This window comes from Aspergillus uvarum (assembly GCF_003184745.1).
Source record: "Aspergillus uvarum CBS 121591 unplaced genomic scaffold BO82scaffold_5, whole genome shotgun sequence".
Classification (NCBI taxonomy): domain Eukaryota; kingdom Fungi; phylum Ascomycota; class Eurotiomycetes; order Eurotiales; family Aspergillaceae; genus Aspergillus; species Aspergillus uvarum.
The window spans coordinates 486,830-499,319 of NW_020291302.1; the positions used below are offsets into that span (position 1 = coordinate 486,830).

General features: G+C 52.0%; 6 protein-coding genes across 6 annotated transcripts; 4 read left to right on the forward strand and 2 right to left on the reverse strand.

The window, feature by feature from the left end:
* Nucleotides 1-227: 227 nt before the first annotated feature.
* BO82DRAFT_350723 (uncharacterized protein) lies at nt 228-1,420 on the forward strand. Its single transcript, XM_025634231.1, has one exon. It carries the CDS (start codon nt 291-293, stop codon nt 1,215-1,217), a length of 927 nt encoding a protein of 308 aa, XP_025496134.1. The 5' UTR covers nt 228-290; the 3' UTR covers nt 1,218-1,420.
* Nucleotides 1,421-3,797: 2,377 nt separating this feature from the next.
* On the forward strand, nt 3,798-4,939 carry BO82DRAFT_350724 (uncharacterized protein). The gene has a single exon (XM_025634232.1). The coding sequence runs from the start codon at nt 3,944-3,946 to the stop codon at nt 4,553-4,555; it is 612 nt and encodes a 203-aa protein (XP_025496135.1). The 5' UTR covers nt 3,798-3,943; the 3' UTR covers nt 4,556-4,939.
* Nucleotides 4,940-6,320: 1,381 nt separating this feature from the next.
* On the forward strand, nt 6,321-8,623 carry BO82DRAFT_350726 (putative amino acid permease). Its single transcript, XM_025634233.1, has 3 exons — nt 6,321-7,827; nt 7,885-8,225; nt 8,283-8,623. The coding sequence occupies exons 1-3, from the start codon at nt 6,618-6,620 to the stop codon at nt 8,397-8,399; spliced, it is 1,668 nt and encodes a 555-aa protein (XP_025496136.1). The 5' UTR covers nt 6,321-6,617; the 3' UTR covers nt 8,400-8,623.
* On the reverse strand, nt 8,510-9,823 carry BO82DRAFT_142604 (homocysteine S-methyltransferase family protein). The gene is made up of 2 exons (XM_025630084.1): nt 8,827-9,823; nt 8,510-8,708 (listed from the first exon to the last, which is right to left on the reverse strand). Exons 1-2 carry the CDS (start codon nt 9,754-9,756, stop codon nt 8,571-8,573), a joined length of 1,068 nt encoding a protein of 355 aa, XP_025496137.1. The 5' UTR covers nt 9,757-9,823; the 3' UTR covers nt 8,510-8,570.
* Nucleotides 9,824-10,594: 771 nt separating this feature from the next.
* Nucleotides 10,595-11,110, reverse strand: BO82DRAFT_142617 (uncharacterized protein). The gene has a single exon (XM_025630085.1). It carries the CDS (start codon nt 11,008-11,010, stop codon nt 10,714-10,716), a length of 297 nt encoding a protein of 98 aa, XP_025496138.1. The 5' UTR covers nt 11,011-11,110; the 3' UTR covers nt 10,595-10,713.
* Nucleotides 11,111-11,602: 492 nt separating this feature from the next.
* BO82DRAFT_398257 (uncharacterized protein) lies at nt 11,603-12,019 on the forward strand (the record flags this gene model as incomplete). The annotated part of the gene is made up of 1 exon (XM_025639017.1): nt 11,603-12,019. One exon carries the CDS (start codon nt 11,603-11,605, stop codon nt 12,017-12,019), a length of 417 nt encoding a protein of 138 aa, XP_025496139.1.
* Nucleotides 12,020-12,490: the final 471 nt, after the last annotated feature.

Here is a 12,490-nt window from a genome sequence, read left to right on the forward strand (position 1 = left end):
CAGAATCTTCACTTCAGTAGCGGAATCAGCTTGGAAGCATCATGACATCGAAATGGTAGCGCGGCCGAGCAAAACCAGCTCGTCCCCTCGCTGTTCTGCTCGATCTTTCTTCCCTTCTCCTTCTCTCTCCAGACTACCCAAAAACAAAAAAAGGAGTCTCAAAAAAAAACTGTTCTTGCTTTTAAAAATCTGCTTTCAAGTACTCGCGTTGCTTTCAAAACCTGAACTCCAAATCCGTATTATCCTGATCCTCATAGAACACGAAAAAAGTTCTATCTGTGTCCCGAAGCATGGCAATCCCCATGAACATAACGGACACGAAGAGAGTTGCGACCTCTTCCAAAGACGACCACCGCTGTTCTGTCCACCAAAAAAATGGTCGCAGTCCACAAACATACAGACAGCAACAGCAAAACGGCCAGACAACGCGGGGTACCCGACTCCAGTCCCTGCCCAAATCTGCTGGCCAGGGCGGGGACAGAGCCCCTGCTCCTCAAAAACCTCGCCATTCAAATTTCCGACGCTGCCGCTCCCAACGGCGTCCGTTCCAGGTCAGCAATGACCAGGACGTGGTGATGAGAGACGTTTCCGGCCAGGCAACGCAGGGTATGCGCCTCCAGTCCCTGCCTAACTCTCCTGGCCAGGGCAGGGACAGAGCCCCTGCTCCTCAAAAACCTCACCCCCCAAATTCCCGACGCTGCCGCTCCCACCGGCGTCCGTTCCAGGTCAGCAATGACCAGGACGTGGTGATGAGAGATGTTTTTGGCCAGACAACGCAGGGTAATCGCCTCCAGTCCCTGCCCAACTCTCCTGGCCAGGGCAGGGACAGAGCCCCTGCATCTGAAAAACCTTACCCCCCAAATTCCCGACGCTGCCGCTCCCACCGGCGTCCGTCCCAGGTCAGCAATGACCAGGACGTGGTGATGAAAGATGTTGCTCAGGCTAGGGATGAAGTCCCTACCTTCAAGCAGTCCCCCCTTCGGTCTATCCTAAAGGTCAGCAATGACCAGGATAGAGTGATGAAGGATGCCTTTCTTCCCCCCCGCAAAGTTCACTTTGCGGATCCCGAACACCCATTCCCCCTTCATCATGAGCCTGTGGATGTGGAGATGGTTGATGTTGTGGATGATTCGGATGTAGAGATGGGGGATGCTGATGTTGAGATGGAAGATGCCCCTGAGCTTCCCTGGTGGGTGTGTGATGTGTCGATGGAGTGAGTGAAGCTATGCAAGCTTCAAGTTCCTGTATCTTTTCTTATCTTGTCTGAGAACCCATGTTCATTCCTCATGTATGGTGTTGAACCCCAATGGCGTATTTGTTGATGGACTGCAAGCTAAAGCTACAGACATCCCTGCTTCCCTTCCCTGACTCAATCCGTTGGTAGTTTGGTCAGGAGACAGATCAACGAAGAGCTTTTCCACTTGCCGAATGGCTGCTAGCATTCACTGTACATCAATCTAAGTTCCAACCAGATAAGTAGGTGTCTCTAACAACCTGGCGTATTCACTACAGTGTAGGTATTGTATTAACTTAGGGGTCAAATGCTTGTCGGGAGTATTGCTTCACCTAGGGCTGGGGCCTTGGTAGCTATGCCTAGCTGTTCCTTCCTAGCTCTAGTACCGACAACGAAGTTTCCGTTGTAATCACATATCGGCCCTGTTCCTTCCGTGGTGAATCAACATGTTTTTTCAGATGTCTCTTTCCCTAAACTTCCAGTTCCCAAGTTCCACTTCCTGGCTTGTCTTCTGTCCCTCACCCCCATTCCTCCGCTTCCTCCCCCAACTTCTCTTTTTCTTTTTTACCTCCTCTCGCTCCAAACAATCCCCATTCCTCTCCAGATCTATCCTTAAGATCAGCAATGACCAGGACGTGGAGATGAAAGATGTGTGTGGCGAATCTAAAAACAGAAATCCAGCCTCCAAGCAACCCCCCTTGCCCCTACCCAAGTCTATTCTCCGTCACGCCAAGGTCAATCATGACCAGGATATGAGAATGAAAGACGTTTGCCGGAGAGTGCATTCCGAAGAATCTGAGCATAGCCTCTCCTATGACTTTGAGCCCGTGGTCATTTATGACCCGGACGTTGAGATGGTCGACATGCAAGACGATGCGGATGTGGACGTGGAGGACGTTCCTCGTGCCCGCCGAAGCATCCACTTCGTCGATTCTCGATACCACTGCCTAATTGGCATCATTTCAGGGTTAGTAATTATCAGGACGTTGAGTTGAAGGATATCTCTGACCAGAACAGGGACAGAGCCCCTGCATCTCAAAAACCTCATCCTCAAAATTCTCGTCGCCACTGAACCGATTGGCGTTAGTCCAAAGCCAGCAACGACCAGAACATGAAGCTAGAGCTTACCCTGCCTGTCAAGAAATCCACTTTTCCAACTCTGGAAGGCTGCTGTCTCCTAAGAAGTCGACCACCGCTGCCCTGCCCACCAAGACAACGGTCTGTCATCAAAACGATCCCGAACCATGGCAATCACCATGACGAGAACGGACACGAAGAGGCTTGCAACCTCTTCAGAAGCCGACCACTGCTGCTCTGCCACAAAAACACTGGTCGCACTCCACAAACACTATGCAGGCAGCAAGTGCAAATTGGCTAGACAACACGACCGTTTCGCCCTCTGAACAGTTTGAACATGGCGAATGCTATGAACATTGAGGCATGTTTCTCATAGACACGCCAAAGTTCTATCAAAAACACCCTAAAAATGGCTTATGTCACAAACAACCAGGATTTCGCAAAGAGGGTTGCAACTCTTGCAAAAACCGACCACCGCTGTCCTGCACCACAAAAGCTTGGTCGCAATCCACTAAAATCAGCAGACAGCAAATGCAACAAGGCCAGACAACGCAGCCGTCGACTACGAGCAAGTTACAATCTCCGACGACATCGGTACAGAGGCCTTGTTTCCTCTCACCGAGTGAGGGTCTGTATATTGAATACCGGTGGGCCATGTCTGCTTTTTGTATACTAGAATTAGCATATCGTCCTCATGCTGGGTGGTACAGTACAACTCAATACACTACACAACAATGAACTACTTTACTATGGCATTGTACATGAGCTCTGGCACTGTTAGTATCTAAAGGTTCGACTTCCCCTGCCTACCATCTCTCTCTTAATTCCGGAATTGCATCCAGTATCCATCTAAGCTCCGATTGTTGTGAGCTTGAAGGAACATGCGAAGCTTCTTGGGCAATCAATGACGAGGATCAATGCTATAAGAAAAGCCGATCAAGAAGTGTTGATATGTTCGATCGAAAAGAGGTGGTGGGTCATTCCTCTCAATTTTTGTACTGTACTTAGCACTCTATATGAAGATTATGATCAGTAATATGTTCCCCACATACCATGAACCAAGGGATCACCTCGTATACCTCCTCAAATCTTACAGTTAGGGTAAACAACGCGACATAACTAGTATGAGCAGGATGCCCCTAGACTAGGAGATGAAATGGAATTTGTTGTTGTTGATATATTGTGATGGCTCAGGAAGCGGCTATTGACGAGTCTTGTAAAATGCGGTCACCTTACACGTTGGTTTTGCATTGGGGACGTGGGCGAGGCTCTTCAAGGAATCAAGGTTCTCTACTGTCAACTAAAGACCTGTATCATAACTTATATACAGGAACGTCAGCAGCAATCGATATCTGTTCCCGTTGTCTAGGCCTGGCAACTATCAGTGAAACTGAACCATGTCTGGACGTCACATGATTAATGTCTGCGCATCTGGCGCAACAGTCCGCCGTAAATTTCCATCTTCGAAACAATGTCCTGCATCCAAGAAGAATCTCATCACGAAAACAAACGAAACGCCATTCAACGTCCGATACTAATCAACACCAAGACTCCGTCCGTCTACTCCTTGACACTTGAATCCCACGAGCAAGCGTCTCAACTACCCGACGCCCACCCCGGAACAAAAACAAAATGACCACCCCACAACCCCCCACTACCCCAGATCAGCAACAACAACAACAGCAAGCCACCCTCCAAAGCCAACGGGAAGCCGACTACCAGCGCTTCAAGACCTACGCTGCCTGGACTTTCCTGGTTGCTTCTCCGATCCTCATCGCCCTCCCGCCGCGCAAGCTCGACAACCTGACCGTCCTCCAGCTTAGCGCCTTCTCGATCTCGGCCAACCACCTCACGCGCGAGCGCACCGGCCGCAGCATCGTCGACCGCCTCGAGGACAAGATCTCCTCCGGCCGGAGCCACCCCCTGGCCTCGCTGGGGAATGGGCTCCCCAGCGAGCGCGCGCTGGAGATCCAGGCCCGGCTGAAGGCGGACCGTGAGCGGCAGATCGAGGAGGCCAAGGGGGAGGAGCTGGCCAAGCTGAAGGCCCGCGAGGAGTTTGACAAGCCCGTGCTGCAGCGGGTGTGGATGGGTGGGGAGACCGAGGGGTGGAAGGAGCGGCGTCTGCGCGAGGAGCAGAAGGCCCTCGACGAGGGGAAGGGGTATGGGGATTTGATTCGGGACCATATCTGGGATGTTTGGACTTGGGGGAAGGGAGATGGAGAGGAAAAGGGGGGAAAGAATTGAGTATACTTTGATGATAAGATTACGGATGGGTGATATGAGGGAGGATGTTGCTGGAGAGGTTGCTGGTGGTGATGGATCGTGATGATATCTCTACTTTTCTTTGTTTTCGGGAGTGGTGAGGTGTATTCTATGTGCTGTATGTTTGGCGTTGGGGTTCATAAAAGGCTATGGTTTTGGTTTTGGTGTGATGTATATTAGTTTGCTGTGGTGAAGGCTGGGGTCTGAGAATGAGCATCTGAGTCTCCTTTCTTTTTGATTTGGATGCCATCTGCGAGTTTTGAATCTGCTACGGATTCTCAAGTACCTGTTGGGGACGCTGGAATCATAGTGGCTGCATAGTATGCTGCTTGTTAAGAATTGCATAGAGTAAAGCCCAGGACCTGAGATGATGGCAATTGTGCTTTGTGGTCCATGCGAATGAGCACAGAGAATCTGCACAGCCATTCTCCAAAGAACATCTCTCAGTCAAGATCATCAGGTGATCAGCCCTGCTTAGTTCCCGTCGACCCAGCATGTCTGAGGATTCGATCTGATAGCGGCCATTTTCTGGGCAGTTCCGATGTTAACTCAACGTTACTAGTCCGGGCCCAACTGAGTCTGCCTGAAGGAACGAAGGCCATGGAATGGACTAAGAGCGAATTGAACCACCACTTCCCCCTTGCAATGTTTCTTATATTTGCATAGTACCACTCGTCCAAAGCTATCATGCACACCACTTGAGCAACTGGATAAACCAATAGTCGTCGATGGTTGAGAACTCGAGAGGCTACCGTCTGACATTGGCACCACATCAGACTTCTTACACCTTCCAAAGACTGTACAGAATGTCTATACAGGTGATCGCTCTCTTCTTATGACGCGATCTGACATGGGAATGTGCTCATGAGAGCCACCCTGGGGTCCATCCGCACCTGACAGTGGCAAAGAGTGACATCAATTGGAAGAAGAACAATACTCAATGCGCCTAGCGATCTAGACCACGACCAGTCATCCCGTTTCTTCAGGCAGCCGTTTCGCTCGGCCGAATTTGCCTTCCAGCACAACAGCGGCCATCTCTTATCATGTTTGCCCAGCTTGATTGATTGATTGCTCTCACGAACGGCGTATCGAAGGGAAGCTAATCACGCTTTGGTCGCCGAGCTTGTGTGAGTTTTACGTAAGAGCTATGTGAGAAGCGGAGTAGGTTTCTCCGAAACGGAGGCGGCGGGTTCAGACTGGACCTGATGATGTATGAGACCAGACTGAAGCATACGAAGCAATTGCAGTACAGTTGAACTCATGTGGATGATCCTCAAAAGAAGTACACCTGCGTTGCTTGACTGCACAATGACTCCAGAAGCGATGAGCAGCAGTGCCGTCTTGGCTCTGGTCCGAACGACGCTAGAATTTTAAGCGTAAGCTGATAGTGCGGGATTTGCAGTGAGCGGCTGCAAGGAACCGTCGCAGACTACACTAAGCTATAATAGGACTAATGGGCATACAAAACACGTGCCTTGCACAATCCAAAGGGCGGATCCGGAACTGGGAACTTTCACGGTTTTTTTTTCTCGAAAAACTGTAATGCCTTCGCCACACCGACTCTCCTCATGGCTCCTCCAATCCTGGACTCGCCTTGAATGCAGAAGAAGTCCTTGGTTCTTCTACCCCTGTCATTTAAAGCTTGATATCAACACGAATGACTAATTTGCATGTTCAATCGCAGTCCATCTCGCGGGCCAAGTGGAGGCCGTCTTCGGAAACTCACCATAGAACGGCACGCGTGCGGTGGGGAGGGTCGCACGCTTAGCGTCAAAAGGGCATGGTGCCAACCCGGTACCCGATGTCGTGATGGCGATTGCACACTGCGGCGACGGTGGGAGAAAAAAAAAGTGGTTCTCCGCGCGAGGCTGATCGGTGGCAAGCTGCGCAGTTCAATCGGTTGGTCGCCTGCCTTTCGTCGATTGATATAATTGTCCCCCGTGTTCTTCTCTCCAAGACATTTTCCCTTTCCCCTCATCCCACATTTCAGCTTTCCCCCGGACTCCCTCTGCCCGTGAGCACCTGCACACCTTCGGCGCAAACGATGTACGACTCTTCAGTCTCCGCTGCGGAGAATAAGATTGAGCATCATGGAAGCGGTGATCCGAAGGTGCCCAACTACTATGGCGAAGAGGATGGTCCCCCGGTAAAAGGGGAGATGGAGCTTAACGTTGGTGGCCGTGGTGCCACGCAGCGTCGACTCAAGAACTACCACATCAGCATGATTGGATTCTGCGGTGGTATTGGAACTGGTCTCTTCGTTGGAGCCGGCTCTGCCTATGCGAAATCAGGGCCCGCCGGTTTGTTGTTGGCATATATTGTCGTGGGGTTGGTGCTGTGGTGTGTCATGCAAAGCATCGCCGAACTGGCGACCGTCTTTCCTACTGCAGGCTCCTTCCCCCACTGGGCTACTCGGTTCATCGATCCCGCCGTCGGTTTCTCTCTTGCCATCACTTACGGATACTGTTACACCATCGCCATCGCTTCGGAGGTCTCCGCAGCTGCGGTCGTGGTGAGCTACTGGTCAGACATAACACCGGCCGTGGTGATAACAGTCGGGTTGGCACTGATCTTGATTATCAATCTGATGAGTGTCCGTTTCTATGGCGAGAGTGAAGTCGTGACAGGTGCCATCAAGGTCTTGTGTTTTCTGGGCTTGGTGATCGCGGCCATCGTGATCACTGCAGGCGGCGGCCCAAACCACGAGACCATCGGCTTCCGCTACTGGCACAACCCTGGTCCCTGGACCAACTACAATGGCATTACTGGATCAACTGGGCACTTCCTGGGATTCTTGTCGGCTTTCGTCAACGCCTCTTTCAGTTTCGTCGGAGTCGAGACTGTCGTCATTGCCGCCGCCGAAGCTATGGACCCGCACCGCGCCATCCCCAAGGCTGCCCGTCGCGTCACCTACCGCATTGCCTTCTTCTACATCCTCGGAGCCCTGCTCATTGGAATGATCGTCGATCCCCGCACCTCTGGCCTCACATCCGGCTCTGGAAATGCCAACAGCTCTCCCTGGGTTATTGCCATCAAGCAAGCCGGCATCAGTGGTCTCCCCTCGCTCGTGAACGCCTGTGTCTTGATCTCCGCCTGGTCAGCTGGTAACTCCTACTGCTGGGTCGGCTCACGCATGATCGTAGCCATGACCACCGATCGCCAACTTCCTCAATTTTTCGGCAAGGTCACTAAGAAAGGTGTTCCGTATATTGCGGTGGTCGTCTCCTGGCTCTTCGGTCCTTTGGCCTATCTGAGTACGCATCCTTCCTATTTCACCGTCAAGCTATTCATCTAACCCAGAACTTGCTTAGGTCTCGGAAGTGGTGGTCCTTCTCAAGCCTTTACCTGGCTCCTTAACCTGAGCACGATCGCCGGCTTAATTGCTTGGGCGACTCTCAGCTTCTGTTATATCCGCTTCCATCGGGCGATGAAGGTCCAAGGCCATAGTCGCGATACCCTCCCTTGGCAGGGCCCGTTCCAGCCCTACACCGCGTGGGTGGGATTCATCGGATCCACCATCATTACTCTTGTGGCTGGATTCCCTGTCTTCCTCAAGGGGAACTGGTCTACCTCGGACTTTTTCGCCTCGTATGTCGGTATCCCGATCTTCATTGTGCCAATCATCCTTTGGAAGATCTTCAAGAAAAGCAAGGTTAGTCCCATACTATCCCTCTTGTTTTGTGATGCAGACGCTAATAGGTTGCTTTAGTTTGTCCGCGCATCTACCCTGGATCTCTGGTCTGGTCGTCTCTTGGAGGGTGAGATCATTGTCAAAGACCACGGACCTCAGACGCCACTCAAGCGCTTTGTCGACTGGATCTTCTGAGTACATACACATGCTCTTGTATATAGACTTGTATATACCTAGACGGTGATACCCACTAGACTTTTTTCAACACTTTGGCTCTATCCTAGTATACACAAGTGTCACTCGGCTATAATTGGTATCATTTTCGCGTAGTGTCTTTTAAGTTGTTCGTACAAATGTTGTGGTTGGTTATGATTGAAACTGTTGTCGGAGCCTGGCGATGTCATGATGCGAAGCTTTGCAGCACCCACCCACGAGGATCGAGCTGAAGTGGCCGCCAGTACGAGCGTCGTTGACGACCTCCGCGAGTTGAACTTCCCACGGACGCTGTTCATCGTTAGTACACATGCGCAACATAGAAGTTCTCCCGAAAGTCAAGTGTGGCCACTTGAAGGTCCCCAAAAGCACATTCAAAAGCATGAAAAGAGGGAAGAGAAAGACATACCGAATCGGCGGCACCAGGTCCTTCGACCTTCTTCTCCCACACCTGGGTGGTGGTATTGTAAACCTCCCCCTGCGTCCCGTCGGGATACAACACCAACGCAGGCTTCGTCTGCGCCCCCTCCTCACCCAGCACCTTCTCCACACCCTCCCCGAACAACTTCACCAACCCGCCCAAGCGATGCATCTTGGTGCAGTTCATCCCAATACCCCAAGGCTTAGGCTCAGAGCCACCCAACGCCGCCTCCACGACGGCCTCCACCGCACTCCCATCGGGCAAGGCATCCTGCCCCTCGACGGGGAAGACGCAAACCACCCAGAACGGAATCCCCATCGCCCCCAATCCGGCCTCCCTCGCCGCCCGGCGCACCGCGCGCACCTCATCCAACCGCGGCACCGTCTCAAACGCCACATACTGCACCTTGTCCTCCAATCTTCCACCGTCTTGCTGCACCGCCTCCACAACCAACCGCAGCCTCTCCAAATGCCACCGAAACAGACTCTCCTCGTCATTATGCTCCGCATCATACGTCCCACTATACTCCTGTCCGGGGATCATACACGCCCCGTAAGGGCCCAGGCTCAGCGCGATCTTGGCGTTCGAGCCGCGGACGGCGTCGGCTGCGACGGACAAGCCCGTGCGGATGTACGGCGCGATCGCATCGCGGGGGATCCCGCCGGGGTGGTCGGGGGTCTTGGTGCGCGCGAACCCCTCGATGGAGACTTGGTAGGTGGCCGTCAGGAGGACGTCGCTGCCGGCTTCGATGAAGGAGCGCTGGCAGGCGAGGAGGGTGGGCGGGGAGGAGATCAGGAGGTGCGAGGACCAGAGCGGGGTGGTGGTTGAGTTGAAGGTTGTCGCGTGGTGGTCTTGGAGGGTGGTGCCCAGGCCGCCGTCGAGGATTTGGACTGGAATTGTTGGGGGTTGGGGGGGCATTGTTGTGGGGTTGTGAGGGGGGTTTTGGTGGGTGTAGAGGGAGGGTGAGATGTGGGAGGGAGGGAAGGAGGGACGATGGTGGTGGGTGAGGAGAGAAGAACTTATGGAATGTGGAGGCCCCACTTGCGATAACGCTGTGTTTAGCGGGCGGGAGGTGAGTGGGGTACTGTACGTATTGCTGCCGTGCTGCCGTGCTTAGTTTAAGCGGGCACTAATGCGGTAAGGTTGTCCGTCTACCTTAACGCAGTTCTGACAACACAACACTCTCTGGAGTAGAGCTTCTATCCATCACCTATCCGGTTTCCTTCGCGCAATCTCTTTGAAGATCTACAGAAGCAACGAATGGATGCCTACTCGCAACTCCAGAGCAGCTATGGGTCTACTTTTCGCACATGTGAAAGGTGCACTGCCATCAATTGCCAACGACAAGGATCAGAGACCATTGTCTCATTGCTGCCAATGGTGTGGTTTGTTGCTCGCACTGGAGCGCTCGATCCTGCCCGACTAACTGCTTCCTCTCCCTAGTATTCTCGCAGCTGATCTTGCAGTCAGCTCCGTTGACTCATCGATGCCGCTCGCCGAAACACTGCCTCGTAAATATGGCGCCAAGTGAGGAGAACTACGACACTCTACATCCAGATTTTGAAATCCCTCAACCGGATGGTTGCACCAATGCGATTGCTTGACAAACGCCTGCGGTGCCCGAGTGAAGCACCAGTCGATCTGGACAGATCCTCGCAGCTCAACGCCTACTCATCATCGTGACGCCCGAGGTACGTTCTCGCCCTACGGCGCAGAGAATCAGAATCCTCGACTTCCTTCCTGCTTATCGGTCAATAGATCATACCATAGTAATCAATCACTTTGCATGGTTTGAGACGATTTATCAAAATTCCAAGTCTGTCCGAGCGCGGTACGGTAGGTCCCATCGATATCTCACCCAATGCCGAACAAAAATCATCCTTGATCAGTCCTTCGTCTTCGAAGATGCGCTATTTTTCGAGAGTCATTGCTTCTTCGACGTTTACAGATCACGTCACAGGAAAAAGCCCTTCCCTTTTTACTACTGGTTACGAGGCTATGCCATGTCTCCGTAGTCATTGTTTCAGACAACAAATGAAACCTGTCAAATCCAGTCTCCGTCGCAGCAAACGAGGAGACCAGCGAAGTGCAATGCTGACCAGCAATGTAAAGTCCAGGAATGCTTGGTGATTTACAAGATGGGCAAGGACCCACTCTCTTACTGGGATGCATTAGTTGACAGATGCTTTCACCCGCTTCTCCCGCCAGATACGAACAAGTTTTCACATCGAAGACACGTCGATCCCCTCAACATAAAAGCTCCGCCCACTCTCAACATGACTTGCCATTTCTATCAGCACTAGTATTGCTTCCATTGGCCTTGGAACTTTGACTTTGACGCAACTTGGGCGACATCTGAGGGCAGTGCATCATGACTTCTTCGTTTGCAACTCAATCTGACTTTCCGGAATCCTCAATGGACTCTTCGTTGACCTGCCGGATTCGAACCGAGACTTTGCAGTCCTCAGTCGGAGCTTCTGAGGTCTCTGAGGAAGCTTTGTCAGTCCCTCATGAGGCGCTGACTGATTCGCCCCAACCTCTCGAAATTCCGAGGGATCCACCGCCTGCCTATGAGCATGAACCCACCGATACTTCGCCTCCATGTAGCCTTCCCAACAAGGTGCCAGCCGCTGCTATGGACGTCGAAGAACAACCCCTCTCTGAATTTCTAATTTACGAAGTCAGACTTTACCGTCGTCCTCTCCGTCGCCGAGATGATGTATACAACAATTGGATCTCCAGGTGCAGGATCTGCACAATCACAATGTTTGTCGCGGCCATAGTCTTCATGAACCTCGCCCTCTACATCCAAAACAAGCGCGACAACAACAGTAAGGAAGACTGCTCGCTGGAGGACCAGTGCTCAAATCAGCACGACACGGCGTTTGGCTTGGCTTGCAGCCTGGGTCTGCTGGGAGCCGACCATTGGTATGCTCATCATTGGCTGCTTGCCGTCCTCAAGTCGATGTGGGCATTTCTGCACGGTGTACTTGTTCTCATTTACCGCTATGGCGGCCACCATGATCCTTATGCCGCGGATTTTCCTCCGGTCTTGCTTTGGCTGTCGGCATTTTCGTTTTTGATGAAGATAGTCACCATTTTTTGGTATCCGATCGATGCATACCTCTGGTCCACCGGCGTCTATAGCATCCCAGGTTGCTTGGGTCGTATCGGGGCTTGAGAGATTTGGTAGAGGCACACAGGAAGTGGGGCTTGGACGATGTGGGTAATATGTTGCCATGGACTGATTGTCGTTTACATTGCTGCGTGGTTGTTTTTCTTTGATCGTGAACAAGTGAAGGAAGCAGGGACAATCCTTTGATACTGCAAATGAATGGACCTAGTTAGTCGATTGGAAGAGGGGGGTAAATTGATCAAGCGAACAAAGCAAAGCACAGATGGACAAATGCAATTCAAGTCTTTTCAATAATACTCACAGTAGACCTCAGCTTTGCGCCATGAATGGTCCTCCTAGAGATAACTTTCTCTGAAATCATTGTACGCTACCTTCGTGTCTACTTCGTACTATTGGGCAGGTGTTGCCTGTTAAAGGTTTCATTATCGGGCACCGTGCAACAATACAAACGGGGCTTATCACGAACTTCAATGCCACTGCCCCAAACAATGCCACAAACAATGCCTTGCCAGCGAG